General features: G+C 38.5%; 1 protein-coding gene across 1 annotated transcript; it reads right to left on the bottom strand.

The window, feature by feature from the left end:
* Positions 1-1882: 1882 nt before the first annotated feature.
* EMB1211 (MORN (Membrane Occupation and Recognition Nexus) repeat-containing protein) lies at positions 1883-20050 on the bottom strand. Its single transcript, XM_010245344.3, has 12 exons — positions 19324-20050; positions 16654-16725; positions 16143-16232; positions 15882-16055; positions 12947-13037; positions 11518-11580; positions 11323-11389; positions 5392-5495; positions 5188-5314; positions 3445-4211; positions 2330-2728; positions 1883-2239 (listed from the first exon to the last, which is right to left on the bottom strand). The coding sequence occupies exons 1-12, from the start codon at positions 19929-19931 to the stop codon at positions 2207-2209; spliced, it is 2595 nt and encodes an 864-aa protein (XP_010243646.2). The 5' UTR covers positions 19932-20050; the 3' UTR covers positions 1883-2206.
* Positions 20051-23942: the final 3892 nt, after the last annotated feature.

Consider the following 23942-nt stretch of genomic DNA (forward strand, 5'->3'; position numbering starts at 1 on the left):
AAGTATATTATATTGGTTCTTGGGCTTTGACCATTTTTCTTTTTCTTTTTCTGAATTTTAAAACACAGCTTGAGTGAATAGAGAATGATAGAAAGGGAAGTCTTGCAGTGCGCACTCTGCAGCATCAGCAGACAAAACTCATCCACATCCTGGACAAAATCCCGTTTTCCACATCTCACCTACCATGAATAAGGTGAGACGGATCATGCCACCGTGAATGCAACGCACAGCATGAGACAGACAGTCATTCACACACCTACCTACCAACCTTGAAGGATGAAATTGTATGAAAACAAGACCAACCTTTAGTAAATGGTCAGAATCATACTGTTTAGTTTCAGCACTCTCAATATCAGTGTTGTTACAGTTGAACCGGTGACTGTTCATCTTCATCCAATGACTTTTCCAAGTCCCGGTTAAACCGGTTAAATGTGTTTTTTTGTGAGTTCAGATGGTCATCACGCTGCACAACGCGCCCCGCACGTGCCCCCAGCCATGTTAAATGTTCCCAATGCACAGCAGTGATGTGATGTGGGGCACCATGCAAATTCATAGGAGGTCCACTGACCTTATTACAAGAAGAGAGCCTGCAGTTGCATGGGTTTGATCCCTCATCTTCACGTCCAGAGAGAGAATATTACAAATAAAAAATAATATATTAATATAATATGTCCCATATCAATAATCATAGAAACGTATTATAGAGATATCAATGAATCGGGTTTGAATTGGACCCCATTCAAATCAATATCAATTTAGACAGATTGGATGGACCAATAAGACATTGAATTGGACCAGTCCAGACTTACTGGTCCAAAATAACAATCCAAACTCCAAATATTGAATTGAACTGATCCAAAATAGTTCAAACTTCAAAGTACACACCGGATTTGATTGGACCTATCCATCTGGACTCATTAGACCAGATTAGATTGGACTAATTGACACCCCTACGCATGGATACACCAATATGAAGTTTGTGGGGTTTTGAGAGTTTGGATTGATAGAAGGCGTCTCTCTCATGCTAGTATACGCACCAATACACAATTGTTAGAAACTTGGTACCGGGCATACCAATATTAAATATTTTGATCCTTTGACTGGAAGCTAAGCATTTGATGCCCTGCTCTCCCAGTTGGAATATCAAAAGTATTTGACACCGTATAAAGGAGTAGCATGTATATATATTGGGCTAAGGGGCACGACATACCCACTAATAGACCTTTTTTTGCAACTTTTTTTTCTGAAAAAACAGCCACTATAACGATTGATATGATATGCAAACATAATTTTATACTAATTTATGTTTCTTAGTTTTAATTAATATATAATACGCAAAACATGTGTTAACACTTATAAAAATGTCTCAACGATAAATATCTTACATATTAAGTTGACTTTTTAGTGGGTTTCTGACTTTCTGATTCTCATTATAAATTAAAAATTTACAATGTATTATTTAATATTTATATGTATAAGTTTGTAATAGATTTACCATTCATGTGTATGGCATATTATTTAAATTTGGATACATTATGCATATTATAATTAAAAATAGCAGATTCATGAGCATTTTGTATACAAATATGAACTATAATTGGTTCATTGTCCTTATTACTTCACATAAGCTGTTCAAATCTGTTTTTTTTTTTAATCCGGTGTATTCTTTTATTGGTTGTGTTTAGTTGTTTAAACCTTATTTATAGCCAAATGAGCTGTAGAATTTGTTGAACTGACCTGAATTTTAGCCTAGTCATAGACCCTTGATATGTATTCCAACTAAGTGTAAGATAATAGCTTCTCAACTTTCAATGAAATTGAACAAACGAAGATCATGAATATGGCCAATCAATGCACTTAAATATTAAAACAAGTAGCAAAATTGAGTAGACTAATGAAATCATTAATGAACCTGGGAATTGTAACAGACGAGTGGACATGGAATGAAGATCAAAAAAACCTAGTAAACATGCAGGAAGAAATACCATTGAATTTGGTCAAGACTAATTCGACATACATATGGGACTTAATGGGCTTTACACTTATTTTTTGAATATGCCTTTATGAACTTTTTGCCGCAGAAAGACATTTCAACTCAAGAGGTTTTCTTCTTTACCTTATACAGACAAGGTCAAAACTTTGGCTGAAACAAAAAGGGTCCGTCCGCACATTTCTTCCAAGGTTCCCACTAATACCCAATTTGAATCTAACAGCTAGTACCACCAGTAACAACCAGGTCCTGTTTCACAAGATGAAATTCCATACAATTAACAACAAAGATACACGAGTGTATGTGTGTGTGTGTAAGAGAGAGAGAGAGAGAGAGCACCTCATGAGTAAGAACTTCTGTGCACGAACCCGTACATAGTGGGAAGTGCATGGACAATATGGTATCCATATCTCCATCAGGTGGCACATGCAACCACTGACCCCATGACAATTCATCTCCCAGGCCTTTTAGCATACTAGAAGCCCTAGGGCCTGATAGAATCCGAGATAGAGAATGTAACTGAGAGAGCCCATCATGTCTACGGTGAAGCCTCCGACTCTTCTGTCTAGCTAGTTTCAAACCCGTTGTATACTGGAGTGTGCAGGGAAAGCTGATTACACTAAATGGTTCCAAATTTGTAGTGGAGCTCTCAGTACAGGAATCTAGACGGAGTGCTTTACTTGTCTGTGATTTTCCCTTCTTCCATGACAAGAATGACTGCTGCAGCTTAGATGGAACCTGCAAGACAAAACAAGGAGAAAAATAAATCCATCATTAAATTAATTATGAGACAATCTCTGAAAATACCAAGCCTAGTGGATTGAATAAGGGGAGTGATTTGGACACCTTATTATGTATCTCTGTGTCATAAGACTAAAAAATACATTGAATTTTCTCATGATGAATACAAATTTTCTTTATCTTTTCACTAAGGCTATGCCCAGTTTATTGAAAATTGGATGTGCCCAAATCAGCACCCTAAGTAGATAAGAAATTGGAGAGTTAAAGGCCTTTAGTAACTCGATCCATAAATCTATCTAGGATAAGAGGCAAAACAACTAACAAAAAATAACTAAGAATGACAATACAACTATCAAATTTATAACGAGATACAAGGAACTCAAAACAGGGGGTTGTTTTGCCTGATAATAATAGCAAAATCTCAAGTTGATATGCACGTTTGACTATGAGAGTGGAAACTTCACAAGACCCCACCTTAGCTGGGACCAGCATTGGGAAATGGATTTTTCTATACAAGGAAGAATCTAATGATTTTTAGTATAATCTTATTAAATTATAAAATCTTAATCAATCAAATTGAATTCCAACATCAACAAATCACCGTCAAGTTTTGCTATTTGAATGCCCGGTCTATACTACAATCAAAATATCAAATAGAAATCTTTAAATAAAAAATAAAAGAAATTGGTCTGACATGCAAATAAAAGACTTACTGTCAAAGCCAGCCCACAAGAAGCAAACAACATTGATGATGTAGCAAAGGGAGATTTTCCAGGCCTGCTACCCTTTTTATCATTCTTTGTCAGATCTTGATCTTCTGATAGAAGAACAGACCCAAAACTTGTTGGTGTAGCTTCATCCTCTTCTTCCTCTTCTTCCTCTTCTTCCTCTTCTTCCTCTTCTTCCTCCTCATCCTCAGCTGATACTGTACGATCTTGATCAGTAGGTGCAGAAACTGACATATCCTCTGCATCCAATTGACCCATTTCTACTTTCTTCTCTTCCTCTTTCTGCTTCTTCTTAAGTTCTGTTTCCATGTCTTCAATAGTCTCTTCCAGACACAATTCAGCCTCTATGAATTCAAGCTCTTGTTCTATCAGCTTAAGCTTCATCTCACTAGCTTTCTTCTTCTCTTCAGTCCAGTTCTCCAGTTTATCAAAGACTGGTTTGCATGCATTTTCAACTGACACTATAAAGCGCTTCCATATACCTTCCTTTTTTGGACCACGAGTGGCCCGCCCGTAGAACTCATCAAAGCCAAGTGGTAGGAACTGGGCCTTCTCTGGATCCACTTCCTCCCCATCTTTGAGAGGTGGCTGCCAAAACAATCGGATCCCATATTTTTTGTCCTCAACATAATTGATCAATCGTCCAGTTCGAGTGTGTAGAATGAGAGGATCTTCTGTATATATGAGCTTCGATGGGTCTGTAGGGTCAGGTTCTGGTTCCTTGTTAATGAGAACAAATTCTGGACTCTCATCTGAAAAGGCAAACAAACTTTTACTAGATCAACCAAAGACTTCTAGGCTGACCATAAAGTAATACATACAAACCAGTTGAAACCCAACAATAAGAAATCAAAAAAAGACAAGGGAATCATTTTAGAAAGTATGAATAATAAAACTAAAAGCTGGTGTAGAGAATATCATCAACAAATTTAACTGTCCAAGTGCCAATTTTCCCCTTGTCCTTTCTATTTCAATATAATTGTTTTCATGACATTGATTTTTCCCTTCATTACAATTTTTTTATCAGAAACGGTAACTTTCATTAAAGATAATTTATAACTGAAATACAAAATTCAACCCCCATTAGAAGAGGTTGATCCAATGGATAAACTTAACTGTCAAACTAAGAAACCTGTATATCAATTACAAACATGTGATGAAATAAAAACAAACATCAATAATAGGAGGTTATTATTTCTTAGGACACAAGGGTTTTTGGCAATTCCTGTATTCTCTATTATATATTGCATACTTGCATGCATTCTCTTTTCACTGGAAAAAAAATTAAAGCAGAAAGAAGAAAAAATTAGATAGTAAATACATTATTTCTAGTATCTCTTCTTTGCGCACTTGCATGCCTGATGCACACAAATGGAGGTTTGGCTTATCACTCATTAAGATATTGGCTGCAAGATATCCTAGTAAAACCTTTTTGAAAAACAAAGTTTCTAAGCAAATCAGACAGTTCAACAATCAAATTGTCTAACCTATAATATTTGTTTAGAAACCATTCACCATACCTTTCTACCCATGAAATAGATTTAGGTCGTTAGTATCACCTTTTTTTTTTATAAATCTTTGACAAAGGAGGGTATCCCAACTGAGGTCCTTCAAATGGCAGTGCCACAACAGTACCACATGCCAAGTGGACCTATAATGGCACCACATCTGACCACAAACTACCCAAAACAACCAAGAGTACACCACTTAAAAGAAGTCGGTTTGTACCTTTGGACCACCAATATTCAAGCTCAGCAGGCATAGGGATCCTAAATGGTGCTTTATAGAAGGAGTTCAACCACATTTCCCTCTCTTGATCCACCTCATGCACATATTTTTTCCAATAATTAGGAACCTGTCATACAAACAAAGTCGTGTTTCGATGTGCTTGGGCAAGGTGTTTTAACAAGCTAAAAGTGAACCTTGGCTTACTTCATAAAACTGATTAATGAATCCTGGTGCCATCCAAACATCTTCTCCCTCGTACAGATAGGGATGCTGAGGATCACTATATGGACCCCTCTCTTCCCTTACCACTGTGCAGGAAGCAAACACCATGTCATGATCATATGAAAGAAAATTGCATAACAAGAAAATGCTACAACAGTATTTATCATAAAATTAAAAAAAAAAAATGCAACAACAGGCATTGAGGAAAATGTGAACCACATATAGCAAAGAGGTAACCCCAATGTTGCTCCCAGCTATCTGGAATCTTGGGAGTAGACTGGATACAGTCATAACCTTAGGCATTTTTTCCCACACAAGCCACAAAACCTTCAGACTCAAATCCACATTCTCACACAGGACAGCCCAAGATTTTACCATTACACCAAATATTTTTTTTGAGAAAGGATAACTTTCATTAACAAAATGAGGGAAGTATATACAAGATGTATAAGAGATACACCTCACCAGAAGCACTCAAAAAGATCAAAAGAATCCTCCCAATCACTTACAAAGGAATCAAATTGTCACTATACAATAAATCCCTGCCCACCGCAGATTTACCTAGAGCATCTACCACAGTATTCAACTCTCTAGGGGTCCACCTGAATGTACAGAGCATCCGAGACAGAATTTCCCTGATTTCATTGAACTGATGGGAGAGTCTCCAACTCCTCCTGGTTTAGCATCCAACTTATAACAACTTTTGGCTCTCCTTCTACCACCACAGAAGTGATATTTAGGGACATTGCACAATCCTTACTCCCACCAGCAAAGACTACACCTTGGCTTCTGTTTCTACTGTTGCTACAGTAGTCCGAACCAGTAAGGAGAAGAAGAAAGAGAAGGAGAAGAAGAAGAAGAAGAAGAAGAGAAAAAGAAGAAGATGAAAGAACTGTCGAACCTGATAGCTAAACCCTATCAATCGACCTCTTAATAGTGATTAGGCTTCTAATTAAATGTACAAGGAATAAACTGCCCCTACTTAAGTATGGGACAGAGAACCTCTAATAAGACTGCCACATAAGCTCATAACTTAATCAAGGTGAGTTGACTAATCTACCCTTATTCGGCTAACTCTAACACTCCCCCTCAAGCTGGAGAATATATGTCATATAATCCCAACTTGTTACATATATAGTTCACTCTCCCTGAGCTTAAGGCTTTTGTAAATAAATCTGCCCACTGATCACCTGAGCTTACATGTTCTGTGCTTATCTCTCCAGTAAGAACCTTCTCCCTCACAAAGTGGCAATCAATCTCTATGTGCTTTGTTCTCTCATGAAAAACAGGGTTGGATGAGATATGGAGCGCAGCTTGATTGTCACAGTACAACTTCATAGGTTTATCCATGTGGAACCCGATTTCTTGTAGGAGATTCCTCAACCACACTAATTCACATGTAGTGTGTGTCATGGCTCTGTACTCGGCTTCAGCACTGCTTCTAGCCACAACCGTCTGCTTTTTACTCTTCCACGTCACAAGATTTCCTTCAAGAAATGTGTAGAAGCCTGTAGTAGATCTTCTATCAGACATAGATCCCGCCCAATCTGCATCCGTGTACCCAACTACTTTAAGTTTTCCTCCTGGTTTATACAATAGCCCACGGCCCAGAGCTCCCTTCAAATATCTTACAATTCTAAGAACTGCATCCCAGTGAGATATACGAGGGTTCTGCATAAATTGGCTCACCACACTGACCGCAAAGGAGATGTTTGGTCTCGTGATAGTCAAATAGTTCAGCTTCCCCACTAGTCATCTATACCTTCCAGGATCATCAAATATTTCCTCTGTATCACTGCTCAACTTAACATTTGGTTCCATAGGAGTCTCAGTCGGTTTTGCACCTAACAGTCCTGTTTCGTCCAATAGATCGAAAACATATTTTCTTTGGCACAGGTTTACACCTTGTCTTGATCTAGCAACTTCTATACCCAAGAAATAGTTCAATGTCCCAAGGTCTTTTGTTTGAAAATGATTTTGCAGAAAGACCTTGAGTTTGTCGATCCCCAATTTGTTACTGCCAGTTATGACAATATCATCCACATAGACCACTAATAAAATCTTTACAGCTTCTGAGTCATAGCTGAACACTGAGTGATCAACCTGGCATTGTTTCATTCCAAAATTCTTCACCACTTCACTAAACTTCCCAAACCAAGCACGAGGCGATTGTTTCAACCCATAAATTGCCTTTTTCAGTCTGCACACCTTACCAGCCTCCCCCTGAGCAACAAACCCAGGTGGTTGCTCCATATATACCTCCTCTATAAGGTCACCATGAAGGAAGGCATTTTTTATGTCATGTTGAAATAAGGGCCAATCATACATAACTGCCAGGAAAATTAACACACGGACAGAGCTAATCTTAGCCACTGGAGAGAAGGTTTCCATATAGTCCACTCCATACAACTGTGAATACCCTTTAGCAACAAGTCTGGCTTTCAGACGCTCCACACTACCATCTGGCAAGTATTTAACAGTATACACCCATTTACAACCCACAACATGCCTACCAGGAAGAAGAGTAGTGAGCTCCCACGTGTGAGTATGCTGAAGAGCAAAGAGTTCCTCCTCCATTGCCTGCCTCCACCCAGGTGAACTAAGAGCCTCTTGGACATTGTTAGGTATGGAAATAGATGACAATAGTAAAACAAACTGGCGATGTGAGGCGGAAAGGCGAGATACTTAAACAAAATTGGAAATGGGATGAAGAGTAGAACTACGTTTACCTTTCCGTAAGGCAATGAGTAGGTCAAGTGCTGAGGGTTCAGCAACAGAAGCAACGACAGGATCCGCGGACAAGGTAGAAGCTGGAGGAGGGGCCGGTGTCGTTCGACGTGTATACACTTGCCGAATTGGTGGTTGTTCAGTAGGGATCTGCACTGGATGAGGTGACGAGTCAACTCCAACAGGAACACCCGGAACGGGATCACTAACCGGAAGAGGAAGACGAAGTAAAGGTGGAGACGAAGATGCTTCAGTTCCTGAGAAGAAGGGAACAGACTCAAAAAAGGTGACATCAGGACAGACATAGCACTTCCGAGTAATGGGATTGTAACACTTGTACCCTTTTTGAGTTTGAGAGTAGCCAAGAAAGACACACTTAATGGAGCGTACATCCAACTTGTCTATTCCAGGACTCAGATTGTGAACAAAGCACACACAACCAAAGATACGAGATGTTAATGGAAAGGGAAAACAAGGTGGGGAACAAGATAGAGAAGGGAGACCGACCATGAAGAATAAAAAAGGGCATCCGATTAATGAGGAAACACGCAGTAAGTACAGCATCACTCCAAAACCGTTTAGGAACACTCATATGATGAAGAATAGACCGAGTTGTTTCAAGGAGATGATGGTTCTTCCGTTCAGCCACCCCATTTTGTTGAGGAGTGGATGCACAAGAAGTTTGATGAATGATGCCATGTTGTTCTAAATACTGTTGAAAGGAAGTTAGAAAATATTCACAACCATTATCTGAACGAAGAACTTTGATTGGAACACCAAATTGTGTACGTATTTCAGCATGGAATTTTTGAAAAATGGAAAATAATTCACTCCTTTCTTTCATTAAATAAATCCATGTCATTCTTGAACAATCATCAATAAAAGTGACAAAATACATGTAACCATTATAAGACTCTATTTTGATCGGGCCCCAAACATCTGAATGAACCAAAGCAAAAGGACTCAACATACGACTTTCAACTCTAGGACTGAAGGAAACACGACGATGTTTCCCAAACTGACACGACTCACACTGTAACACTGACAAATGACTCAAAGACGGAACTAGTATCTTGAGTACCTTGAGTGAAGGATGTCCTAATCGACAATGCCACTGTAGAGGAGTGAGTGAAGTCTGAAGTGCAACTGACGATCCACCACCGTCAAGATAATACAATCCACCAGCTTCATGCCCCCCACCAATCTTCTTCCCCGTCCTGAGATCCTGAAAAACACAAGAGGAAGGGAAAAAAGTAACAGAACAGTTAAGAGTCTTGGTTAATTTACTAACAAACATAAGATTGAATGGAAACTTAGGGACATATAGAACAGATGATAAAGAAAGAGAAGCCATGTCAACATTGCCAACACCACAGATGGGAGAGGAGGAACCATTGGCAAGGGTAACAGTTTGAGATGTGGAAGTTTCAGAGAGAGAAGAGAACACACCTGGAGTCCCAGTCATGTGATCAAAGGCTCTAGAGTCAATAATCCAAGGAGAGGTTTTAGATAACAGACAAGCTATACCTGAGTGGGCAAGAGTAGCAGTAGTGTGCTGTGAAATGGACTGAAGGAACCGCTCATACTCATCACGCGGTACACTCACCATCTCCCTTCCGGAAACAGATGTAGATGTGGAAGGAGTTAGGTCTGCCTGTTGATTATCACTGACAACAACCCCACCAGCAACAGCATGATCGGCCCATTTAGAGGGAGGGCGGCCATGAAGATCATAACAGAAATTTACGAAATGTCCTTCCCTGCCACAGTGGGTACACTTCCTTGTAGAGCTGCCTTTTTCTTTGCCACGGCCTCCCCCTGAGTCACAACCACCACCACGGCCAAATATGGAACCACCACGACCTCCTCGGGAGGCATGTCCTCCCCCTTTCGTACCACGTCCACCTCCTCTGGCTGTTACAAAAGCTGATCTATCAGACTGTGTAGGATTCCCTGTCTGTCCCAAAGAAATCCTACGAAGCCGAGCAAACACTTCCTCAAGTGTAGGAAGGGTAGAGCCCCCCAATATTTGGGCCCTAACTAGTTCATACTTTGATTTCAACCTCACTAAGAACCTTGTGACATCTAGTTGTTCCCTTTGTTGTTGCAAACACTTCCTCAATTGCATCAGCCTCTCAAATGGGCTAACTGAAGGCCCAAACTAGATTTTCAGAGGAGGTTAGAATACTGCCTCCTGTCCCTGCCTGACCCCTGTGACATAGCCTGCTCAGGCAGTAGCCATCAAACTGGAGAATGAACTCAGAAAAGGATCTTTGAGTCAAAGGAGCAGTACGAGCAACTACCAGGCACGAAGAACTTAGAACCTACCCAGGATTCTTTCTAAGTCTCCCATAGAACCTGCCCTAGGTTTCTTTCTAAGTCTCCCATAGAACCTGCCCCAGCTACACCAAGTAAATTAATTTCTAACTGCAATGAAGCAGAGCCTCCATCTTATTATGTAGCTTTAATGTGTTATATGCCTTGGGAGAACTCACCCCTAAAAGCTTGTTAGAGGGAGGGAACCCAAGCACATATATACCCCACAACAGCATTCCATACTACCGATGTGGAATACCTCACATTAGCATCCCATACTACCAACGTGGGACAAATGGATCGTAACATTCCACCACGCTCCACAGTCTTAGCACCCACACAGGCTGGCTTTGCACTAGTCCACCTAGTCCCAGCTGAACACTGCAATACCACCGTCACCACCTGCGCCACATGATTGCAACTGGGAGGCATAGTGTAGGCTCTGATACCATTTGATACATGTCTTAGGAGAACTCACCCCTAAAAGCTAGCTGTTAGAGGGAGGGAACCCAAGCACATATATACCCCACGACAGCATTCCATACTACCGATGTGGGATACCACACATTAGCATCCCATACTACCAACGTGGGACAAATGGATTGTAACATAATGCATCCATATGCATTGGTTTTCAATGTGGTGGGGAGAAATAAAGTTAATGAGATAAATATTTCTAGTCAACAGACAGGACTAATCCAAGTAACTTGAATTGTCCATTACTCCAAAGTGGATGTTCTCCCTCCATGACACTTCATTACTCAATTACCATACTGATACATATCTTTCAGTTTTAACATGAAATATAACTCATAAACCTAGTATTATAAACTTTTTCCCCTATGAAACTATGATGTTAAACATGCATACTTCCATCAGGCTTGTTAACAAACATTCGAGCCTTTGCAGCAGCAACTTCTGCTATACCTGCATGTAGCTGAAATACCAGAGTAAAAAATTCTCATGGTCAAAACCAGTTTTCAAGTTTCTGAAAAGAAAAGGCAAGAAATCTTAGAATATATCAACAGTAAAATGCCTCCCCAAAGAATGAAAATCTTACTATACCGCTGAAACATTTGCATCACAACCAGTAGAATCCTCCAATAGCTCTCCAAAGTAGAATCTACCCTGAATAGACAGAATATATGAGTGAATATGTAGACTCGCTAAATGGTACTAAGGCATCATAAATGAAACATAGAAATACAATATAGAAGATAAAACAGGTTGGTGGAAGAGATGAACATAGCTTTCACATGGACGCACATTTCAGCAAATGGTTCACCAGATAGGTTGGTAGGATAAGGAGAAAACAGAGAGGTCCTATATTGGGGGTGATTTCCCAACCACGAAGAGAAGTAACAACCATAAGTGAGAGAGAGGGCAGGGTGAGTGGGGTTTCTAGCCTCTATGGGGTTCATAGCACACTCATGTCCATGTACTGCTCTTTTCTTTAACTAACTAAGTGACCAGTTTCAGATGAAAAAAAATGGTAAGCATCATAACATAATCGCATTTCACATGCAAAGAGGAAGATGAACTATGTAACAAGGAAAACTAATAAGTTCAGAACTTGGAAAGTTCACATGCAAAACTTCTTTATAGATTTTATGTTTTGGATTAACTATTAAATAATTAATATCATAGACGCAAATATGAATGAACAGATAATCAGTGGCCACAGCTCCATAGAGGCTACTGGTGCAATGTGTCATAGATTTGTTGCCTACCATCAACAGCCCAAAGTGACAAACTGTAGACCATATCTGTGAAGGTGCCCAGAAACATTAAGATCTAACATTGACATCACTGTATAAATCAAACTCTCTTGGCTTTGATTCCGAAAACATATATATAGCATAGCATCCACTCAAAATGTCCAGATTCTTGAAGTTCTTTTATGATAATAGCATATACCCTTATATCTTTTCTTACCTTGGATTGAAATTTCATAACAAAGTAGAGATTGAAAAGAATGTCACCCATACAATTGGAATGGGATAGGCAAAACGGAAAGGTGTATCCGGAGTCCTATGAATTAGAGAACATAACTTGGGCTAAAAGATTTTTTCTGTTATAATGGAGTAGAGTGTTGGGAAGTCAAAAAATAACATGTCCAATAAATTAGTATAGCAGAAATGCAAATGATGGATGAGTGGAAAACTAGAAAGATGGACTTAAAATGAGATATTTGTAGAAATATAGGTCACAAAATGAGGGAAAGTAGACTAAGATGATATGGTCATGTTTAGAGTAGACCTTCTACAGCACCAATAAGAAGTAGCCTGCTGCAAGTTGAAGGGTCAAGAAGAGCTAAGGGCAGACCAAAGTGGATATGGATTGGAGTAGTGAGAATTGATTTGAGAGCTCATAATTTAACAATGGATATGGCACTAAATGATGCAGAATATCATAACAGGATTCATGTAAAGGCTTTGTTGAGTTGAGTATAGAAAAAAAGGCCTTGATATTGTTTTGTTTCTCATGCACCTACATATATGGGGCGTTCATTGACTTCATATACACCACATCCATGCATTCTGCCATGTTTCCACTGCCCAGCATATCGATATCTTCCTTTTTCCCTGGAAAAGGACATTACTATCAGTATATCAAGAAATTAAGTATGAAAACAAACATGATGCAACTCAGCAGGAGTACCTCAGTTTTTTAAAAGAGTATCAGAACTGAAAGAAACCTGTTGAGCTATCGGTTTGGGCTCTTAGTGGACTTATTTATGATTCTTTTATTTAGTATTTATTGGTTGTATTGGGTCTAACATCTTTTATTTTCCTTCTTTTATACTGTTGCCCCATTAGGGGTAATTCTGTAATTTATGATACATTAACATTAAGTTAATAAAATAGATTTAAGGGGGCTGGAGATTGTGCATTTCATTAGATCACCCAAACCTTTCTTCTTCCTTTCTTGTTCTTTCTTCATCTTTGGACCCATTTTACTTCTTGGTATCAGAGCAGGTCCTCTCCCCTCTTTTTCTTCTATTTTGATTTCAAACTCTCTTTGATCAGCATTGTTGCCTAGTTGGAGAGAGGTTTTGGAGGCCATAGATTAGAGTTTTGAAACACAGAAAATTAACTTGTAAGTTTTTAGTCCAAAACCTAGGCCAACTAGAGAGAGAAGACCTTGGTTGAGTTGAGGATCAAGAGAGTTTTTTCAGGCTGGCACTTGGGGCTTCATAGATCTTTTTTTTTATTAACAACTCAAAGAATTTTATTAAAACTTGAGAAAAAAAAAAGAATACAACAAGAAGTTGTTAGGAATGACACCATTTACAACGAAGATCCCCACCACCCTTTTAACATTGAGCCAAAAACAAATGATTTCTATTTACTCCTCACTTAGCTAATCCATCCGCCAACCCATTAGCAGGCCTCCTAACCCATCTTCAGAAAATAGCTTCTAAGTCTTCACCCAGTGTGTTACTCTTACTGTAATAGTCTCCAATATTGCCTCCTTATTTCTTTCTCTTTCCTCAAAGATTCTGGCTTCATAGATTCTATTTGAAGGTCCTTTCAGATTGACACCCCTTTGGAAGATTGTGGAAGTTTTGGTAGGAGCGGCTGCTTGTTCACAATTCCTCCCAGGTTGCAAGGTTGCTGGGACCCTTTTTCTCTTGCTTCCTGGTGACTAAAAGTTAGTTGTTTTGGTGTTGCTATCCCTGTTTCTTGTTTTTGAAAACTTTCACATTGAAGTTTTGGATTAATAGAGCAATCTGGGGCTGAATTGAAGCAATCTATAGAGTCTGGACTTGGTCCAACAGGGCCTGTCGACGACTTCTTTAACCCTGTAACTAACTACCATTCAAGTAGATGGTACAAATTATCTTGAATGGTCTCAATCTGTATGCATACATGTCTAGTATAGGGAAGTATGGTTGAGATGAATCGAGTATTTGAATTCCTGAAGGACTTAAATCCAGAGTATGATATTGTTCAACATAATATTTTGGCAAAGGATGAGGTTACACTCTCACAGTTTCACAGGCTTATGTTATAGTCAGTAGTAAAGAGAGTAGGAGACAGGTACAGGTTTAAGGTATCGTACAGACCCAGGGAGTATCAATAGAGAACTTTGCACATGCAGGGGTAAAATCGAAGCCAACAAATGAGAAAAAAGAGATAGTGTGTGAGTACTACAAGAAACTGATAGTTCAGCAAAACCAATAAATGCAACCCCTTCCCTAAATACACATCATGTACACAAGCAAACTAAAGCAGGGAGAGAGGGGGCATTGCAGAAAATGGGAAAAGAGGGGACCAAGTAAAAGTTATATTTTTTAAATTAGGAGGAATAGTTTCCTTTGTGTTTCATCCAAAATGTCATTTCTGAAGACTTATGTTTTGCCCAATTTAATTAAGTTTCTAACATATTTGGATTTTTTATAGTAGTATAAAAACATACCAATTTATTTACATATTTTAAAAGTGTTAATACTACTAAGGACATCTAGAAGCATCCATGCAGTATCCAATGTTGTATCCAGTATCAAAACACTATTTGAAAGGCATATATAGGTGTCCACTATCAATCTATCGTAGCCCTCAACCCTTGACACTGAAAGAGACTCAACCAATGTAACATGATGGAGCAAGGATTGCAGCTCATGTCTCTTGCTGGTGCACTTATTCATTTATTTATTTTGGTAAGATTGCATTTCTTTAATGAGATCAGGGATATTCTTGGTTGCCAGTTCACCTGAATGGATTCCTAGGTAGGTGCATTCATTCCCTAGCCTGGCCTAGGCCCCAGTCGACATCATGCCCAGAAATTTGCAGATTAGGCCCACCCTGCCCAAAAGATAGATATATATTGTGTAGTATATATACATATTATATTATATGTATTATAATATGAAAAACATTACATATTAAATACAATATATACGAAGTTTGTAAGACTAGAAGCACAACTCATAATCACCCTATTCATAGAGATATAGGCGTGCAAGCATGCAACCTGGGCTGGATTAGCTTGAACCTAACCCAAATTGGCTGGGTCAAGTTAAAGTTGATAATAATTTAAGTACAGTAATCCTAAAGCACCATAATTTTGTCCTTATGTGTATGAAAATGCTAAAATCAGTGAACCTTAATCTCCTAATCTTAAGTCTAAGAAATAGGAACATTTTAACGAAATGAAGTGAAGAAACTGGGCCAACCTGAACCCAACCCAATTGGGTTAGGATTGATCTCAACCTGACCAAACCCAACCTGACTTGCACCCATACCTAGGGAGCTTACTTCAATTACCAATAAACAGAGGATAAGAACTTAGGAAAGACTTTCTTGTGCAGTGATAGTTCTATGCCTTAATCTTTTATCTTGAGGGGTGGACTCTAAAAGTAAACATTTTGTTTACATTTGTACATCTATTTTACTTTCTTCTGAAAAAAAAATGCAGGAACTTACGGTTTCTGTCCAAAAAGTCTGATCCATTCTTTATTTTCAGTGAATGGTATTTCATAGTTTCCACGTGCTAAACGGATGCTATCTTCAATGTCCATTTCCAGCCATTCCCTATCTTCTGGGGACATGTAATCCCTGGATATGATTTTTCCTTCTGCACGCATTCTTGCTTCAAGCCTGGCAAGACAAGATGTCAAATGGAGTTGCTTGAATTAAATGTCAAGTAAAAGTTCTAGGATTATTGACTTGAAATGATATACGTACTTGGAACCCGGCACAGGTTCTATACCAGGTATTTCAACTTCAACAACCCCATGACCTTCCATGTTGTTCTGAAGCCATTCCCCTTCATATCTATATAATCAGAAACCTCTTAATAGAATGATGAGACATTTGATTTCTTCAATTAAGCAGGAAAGCACACATACACACCACCACCACCACCACCACCACCATAAACAACAACAACAAATAGTTATTCTCCCTCCAAATAAAGTTCAATTTGGGATGAATACAGGCCAAATTAACACTAGTAGCCTATGCACCTTCAAATAACATTTGTCAAGCAAGAAAAAAAAAGTAACTGATAAGGCAGAACCCAATTAAAACCATAGGGCAATTTTCTAATGCATCAAAATACCTCCGAACCATGAGAACAAGTTTAACATTAAAATACATGTGGTAATAGAGAGATCCTGCAAGAACCATGAAAATTAAACAACACAGTAACACTTGCTAAACATGACATAGCTGAGAGTACTAAGGACAGACATACCTAACCAATCCCTGTTCAGCAACATAAACACCTTTGCCATGAGCCAGATCGTCCCAAACAGTACCTTCGTACCTTCAACAAGTACATCATAAGAAGAGCATAAGCAATACAAAAAGTGAATAGGGCATGTACCTAACGTGTGCCCTTCATATAAAACATATGAAAATAAGTAAATAAATAAATAAGCATTTTCGTATGCAGGTGGAAAAATTATAGCTCATGAAGCAAATATGCATCCAGATAACTGATCATCAACTTCATCCAATCAAGGTCTTCAATCACTAATCATTGATATAAATTAAAATTCACTGAGAGCTGGATGGTTTATCTACTCTTTTGAGATTACTTTACAACACAAATGTGGATCCAAATACCCCTGATCCAAGGCCCAGTGATAAAACATAAATGGTTTCCCCACAAAATCCATCTGGAAAACTGCAGCTGCATCCGAAATTGCTTTCTTCATCTGAAGCAGTGTTTTAAAAGCGCAAGGCGCAAAAAAAGCACAAGGGTCAATTTGCGTCTGAGGCGCAAGGCAAGGCACGCACCTTTTTAAGAAAGGTGCAAAATTACAAAAAAAAAAACTAAAAAATCAAAAAAAAGTCAGAAAATTCAAAAAAATGCCAAAAAATTTTAAAAAATGCAAAAAATATTAAACATAATGTTAATAAAAATATAAACTTAAATCTTAAAATAATGATTTAAAAAACCTATTATCTAAAATTAAAATACATAAACATAACATGTAAAGTGTATTCAAATGAAAATTTAAAAATAAAAGCAAACATATAAAGCATTTTCAAGCATGTAAAAACCAGAATCTCTTTTTTTCCTTAATTGCATTGCTTAAAGTAGTTAATGTGATGTAAAACATATTGCATTCTTGATTCTATGAGTCGTCTTTGTACCACGCCCCTTAAGGCAAGCCCGAACAAGTTTATGTTAGGGTCTGAAATTCTTATTTCTCATATAAAAAATAATGATTTTATAACTTTCATTGCCTTTTAAGAAGATATTTTATTGCAAAGAATGAATGAACAACATTAGCAAATAGGGGGCATGGCGCAAGGCGCATGCCTAGGCGCACCAGGTGCATGCCTTTTGAAAGGGGAGCGCCTAGGGCCTGGGCGAGGCGCATACCCCAAAATGTGCCTCGCCTGTGCGCCTAGGCGCGCCTGAGGCGCACCTTTTAAATCACTGATCTGAAGTGCCATATAGGAAAATGTCCTATTAGGAACAACCTGGTTAGAAGAGGCATGCCCCTAGATTCCACTACCTGCACCCTTTGTGAGTTGTGTTTCTCCACTGAAGATTTTCTACACAAATATGGTCCCACTACAAAACTTTTTGGGGTCTCCTTGTGTTTCTCATACTCTATCATGGATCATTTCAAGTGCTGGAAATTAAAAGGCCTAAGCAGAAGGGTATCCATTTTCAAGAGGACTACCCCCTTGACAGTCACATGGACCATGTGGCAAGAAAGCATTAGCAGAATTTTTTTTATCAGAAAATGGAGCAATAGCAGAATTTTCAAGGACATAAGCCAATCAACAGAGTTAGTATTGAGAAACACTATTGGAATAATTACATCCTAGCTATCCATACACTGGGGTTTCTTTTTTTTTTTTTTTTTGAGTAATCCATACACTGGGATTTCAGGGTCTTAGGTTGAGCTTGATACCTTCTTTTTGTAATTAACTGACTATTTTATGTTTTCTATATATGCTTTTGGGTGCCATGAATAGGTCCTTGATATACAGGTTTTGAAGGCTGGCCGTCTTCCCCTTCTTTCTATGATTAATTCAAAATTTTCTTTATCTTCTTCAAAAAATATAAACTAAATTTCCCATGTAAAACATACCATAAGAAAAGGAATATTTTCAAATGTCTTATTAAAGGAAAAGTAATATGTATCAGAATCACCAGATCCTCATCAGCCACAGTTTTTCCAATGCAAAACAAGAGACAATCACAGATAAAAGTGAGTGGGAATAATGAGTAAAAAAACTTAGTTATAGAAGAAGTTATTTAACTAATTTGAGGGTCCCCTGTCCCTCGGATTCTTCAATCATAAAATATGTGTTTGACAAAAGGAACATATGTTCTACATGGATCTTAAAAATCAAAACAGCATGTACGACCAATATAGGGAAAAACAAAATTATTTACAAAGATGCAAAACAAGAGACAATCACATATAAAAGTGAGTGGAAATAATGACACAAAAATTACATCACCATATCAGTAATCTAAATCAACAACCGACCCCATATAATTGGGAAAAGGCTTAGATGATAACAATTATCAGTAATCTAAATTAGCAATCTTGTAACAGGAAACTCTATCCAAACTTCAGATAAAAAAATAAATGGAATGTGAATTGGAAAATGATACAATTTATCATTAGGATAAGAGTTAAAGACGGGAAAATGAACTGAAGTTCTTCAATCTTCAACTTGGTGTTGGAAATAATAAAAGCTCAAGCTCATAGGTCGCAATGTCACATAGATAGCATGTCCCCATCTAAAGAACACTAGGGAAAAACTGCACTAGACCAAATTCACATCCATCATCCATCACTAGCAACGGAAATTCGAGCAAATGAGAAAATTAAGTAGATAGGCAATTAAGCATAAGGATGACAACAAGAATGGGAGAGTTTACACTCACGAGCTTCCATCAGGGAAAATGTAGCTGACCCATTTGAGGAATTCCTCAATTCGGTCGAGTTCTTCGATTACGGACTTGGGGTTCGATATGTCATAATGGTTGTCAGGTATGACCGGATAGCACTTCCGATACGGGAGATAGAACGGCGCAATGGCAGGGTCCCTCCCGGCCTTAATTTCTTCTTTGACGACCTCCCAATCCTCCTCGTCCGCCCAAGCGGGATCCCAGCCGGGTTTCGTCATGTCAGCGGGAGCATCAACCCAGAGCTCTTTGAGGTCCTCTTCTCTCCAGTTCTCTGGGTCTTTAGGAAAATCGAAGAGGTCCTCTTGGTAAGTGATTTCACGTTCTTCTTCCTCTTGCTCCCTCTTAATACTCTTGCTCTCCAGGACTTCCATGAAACGCCTGATATTCGACTGGGGGGAGTCGTCGTCCTCGGCTTCTTCTTCGAAGCCGTAATAGTCACCACCTCCCTCGTTGGAATCATCCGAGTCGTACTCTGATTCTTCTTCAGAAGATGAAGAGGAAGAAGATTCCTCTTCTGCTTCATATTCTTGTTCTTCTTCATCTTTGTCCTCCAGGGTCGGTTCCGTTGGGCCTTCATCTGCCATTTTGTTGCTCTGCAGCTGAGTTCAATGCTCCGAGCTGAGCAACCAAGGTCCAAGGGAGAAGATAAGGTGTGAATAACTGGATGGGGGCGGGGGGAGGCTCCAAGGGTTTTCATTTGTATTTCGGCAAGGGAAAATTTGTGAATGGTACGCTTAATTTTGGGGTTGTGTCAAGTCGGTCCCCGAAATTTTCAATTTATGTCTAACAGGTCTTTACCGTTATTGACCATCAGTCAATATCGTTAATTTATTTTTAAAATAACAAAATTATCCTTTATGATATTTTTGTGATCATTTTAAACAGGGAACAAGCTCTCCATCCAACAAGCTCCCCTATACAAGCTTACTATCTAACGAGCTCTCATCTTCAAGCTTCCCTTGAACCAAATCCCTTTTTGAAGTTCCCCGGTCCACCGTGAACCCTTGTTTAAGGTATTACACGAGATCTGTTTGAAAGCTTTGGGACTGACTTGACACAACATCAAAGTTTAAGATACGGTTCAAGAATTTTCTCAATGTCTTAAACTATCCTCATAACTTAGCTAATTGACTAACTTTACAATTGACCTCTTTATTAACTACTAACTCAAAAAACAAAATATCAAATTTGTCCTCTTCTATTCTTCATATTTTCAAAATAGGGAAAATTTCTAATAGGTACCCCGTACTTTAGGTCGAAAATTTAGTATATGAACTTTAAAATGCGACAATCTAATACCTAAACTTTCATTTTGTGATGATTTAATACCCGGCATTAACTCACCATCAGTTAGAAGACAAAAAGACTTAATTACCCATCAACTATTTCAAGCAATGCATGGTAGCCATTGTTCACACTTGTAGTTACCTGAGATTCTGAAAACCAACTCCTCACACCAATGATGTCAAGCGAATGTGCTGCTGGAAAGTTGAAATCAAAGAAACCAGTGCCATTGCTGGAGAAGACGACTCTCGTTGCCATCGCTAGAACATTGTTGCGTCTCCTTTTTTACTCAGTCGTTGCCAGAGAAGACGATTCTTGTTGTGTCTCCTCTATTGTTTCTTCAACCGAGTTTGAAGAGAAAGGAATGGAATGGGCATGCTCAAAATGAAGAGAAAGGTCGGAGTTGAGTGAAGTCTCATCTCCTCTCTTGTTCGCTCAACCCAAATTAAAGTCTAAAGGAGAGTTGAGTGGAGTTTCCTCTCTTCTCTCGTTTAGGGGCTGCACATGAACAACCGAGTGAAGGATAACGTCAAGCACACGGAGACCGAAATGGCGTCCTCCGCCGCCTCCTAGCCCTAGAATCCTTCACCTACCTAGAAAGAACTCGCTAAAGAACTACCACCAGACAAATCAAAGGAAAATCGATCCATTAAGGAATCGGATTCTCACCTTAACAAATATGGAACACTTGAAAATCTACTTGATCAAGAGCAAGCTTTCTATCCCACTATTTTGATTGTTCTCTTGAACATTGGAGATCGTGAGACGAGAGAAAGAGTTGATGACTTAAAGTATACAAAGATGATGGATAGCCGAAGATGCAGTAGGGTCTTTGAAAACAAGAAGTGGAAGTTACAAGCAGAGATTCTTCGAGTAAAGTGTAATTTTATGAGAATGGTAAGAGAGGTTGCGTTGAAGAAGCTAGAGAAGAATCATGTTCTGATGGAGCAAACTCTTCGATTTGCAGTAGAATCATTGATCGATGTTCATCTTTTTTTTTCATTGTTGTTTGGATCTCGTTGTTTAAATCTTGCACTTATTTTCTTCCTTGATTGAATCCATTTCCAATGTTTTTGATCGTCTTCTTTCTTTCATAGGGGAAAAAGAAGATGTATGAAGGAAAAAGCGTTGGTGTTATGTTGGAAGAGAAAATCAAAGATCTGAAGGAGAAACTAGAAGAGCTCCAAAGAATCTCATGCATTAAGGATTTCGAGTTCCGCAAGTGTACTAACTTTGATAAGCAAACAGTAGTTATTCAAAGATTATTAGAAAAACTAGATGGAATATCAATGGAAGAATGCGTGAAGGAGATTCAAGAAATGGCATAATCCAGTTTGACAATCAGTAAGAATTGTAGGACCGAGGAGTGCTTCGTTTCAGATAGAAAGTCTCGGTTCATAGACGTAAGATTCACTACTGATTCTAAACAGCTCCCTTCGTCTTACTTTGTTTTTGTTTTTGGTTCTCCTTATACATTAATTGATTATTCTTCTATTCATTTCTGTTTGCAATGCTTCATGTAAGCAGCTTTTTGTTCTTAATGTACTATGTGGTTGATTTCCATTAATGATAAATACTTGATTTGAATTAATGTATTGATTTTGATAAGAAAGAATTCCTTGCAGGTGATCTAAGGAGGAAGATGGAAGTATTGTCGAAGGGGATGCCGGAGAGGATGGAGGAGGGGCATAGGTCGATGCTCTCGACAACCATAACAGTAACTGCGAGTGCTAGTAGCTCGGTTTGATACATCCTTGAGGGGCTGCATGTGAACATCCGAGTCTCCTTTTCTCTGTCATTTCTTCAGTCGAGTTTGAAGAGAAAGGGATGGAATGGGCGTGCTCAAAATGAAGAGAAAGGTTGGAGTTGAGTGAACTCTCCTCTCCTCTTTCGTTCGTCCAACCCATATTGAAGTCTAGAGGGGAGTTGAGTGAAGTCTCCTCTCTTCTCTCGTTCGTTCAATCCAAATTGAAGATAAAAAGGGGATAAGGGAAATAGGAAGGGAAAAGGGTAAAATGGTCAGATTTTTTCATAAAGGTTAGTTTTGGTATTTTGAAAATATTTAACCTGCACCTGATATCACGTGATGGTACTGATTAACAGTGAATTAACGTCGGTGCTAAATCATCGCAAAATAAAAGTCTGGGTATTAGATTGTCATATTTTAAAGTTCAAGTACTAAATTAGCACTCGGCCTAAATTACAGGTTACTTATTGGGAATTTTCCCTTTAAAAAAAAACCCAACTGACGATAATATTGACTCATTGAAAAATGATGGCAAGACTGCTATTTATGCAGACAGGTGGAGATTAACATATTCTAACTCAAGCTACATAAAATAGAGATCTCAAGGAGTTTTAGTGGGACTGACTAAAATGCTAAAATCAAGTAAAATAAAATAGATGAATTTTGACATTACCTGCAAATCAAGATGACACAGAGGTCAAATTTTGAAACCCTTGCTCTACGTCGTGTATGCTTTTCACGTCGCCTACGCCAAACCCAACTGAAGAAGCCTCGGTTCTCCATGCCTTTTCAATTTTTTTTGGGAAAATTCTCGATTAGTACCATGTACTTTGGGCCTGCCACTTTGGCCCCCGAATTTTAAAATGCGATAATTCAGTACCCGAACTTTCAAAACGTGACAATCCAGTACCTGCCATTAACTAACTATTAACCAACTATTAAGTAGCACTTGAAAAAGATACAAATGCCCTTCAAGTGTCATCTAATTTTCTTTATCAGCCATCCAAACATTGACAAAAAATTAACAGCCTCAAATCATTGCCTCTTTTATGACCTCCACTTTCTTGAATGGAAGAGGCAATGATTTGAGGCTGTTAATTTTCTATCAATGTTTGGATGGTTGATAAAAAAATTAGATGACACTCGAAGGGCATTTATGTCTTTTTTCAAATGCAACTTAACGGCTGGTTAACAACTAGTTAATGGCAGGTATTGTATTGTTATGTTTTGAAAATTTGGGTACTAAATTGTCTTATTTTAAAGTTTGGGGGCCAAAGTGGCACTAGGCCCGAAGTATAAGATACTAATAAAAAAATTTCCCTTTTTTTTTCTTCTCTCTCCCTTCTCTACGCCTAAGAAAAAGCAAATCCAGTTTGTTTTGCACTCTACAAAATGGGTGTATAAATCTTGAACCACTTTGCATTCACATGAACCAAACATTTTTGTTTTACACTCTACAAATTTGTATCTATACTCATTCCAAGCGCAACAAATCAAATTACGGCTATAGAGAAAGAAAGAAAAGAAAAGAAAATGCTGCCAACAAGAAATTCAAATCAAAATA

The sequence above is a fragment of the Nelumbo nucifera genome, chromosome 6, assembly GCF_055504915.1.
Source record: "Nelumbo nucifera cultivar China Antique chromosome 6, China Antique-T2T, whole genome shotgun sequence".
Lineage (NCBI taxonomy): Eukaryota > Viridiplantae > Streptophyta > Magnoliopsida > Proteales > Nelumbonaceae > Nelumbo > Nelumbo nucifera.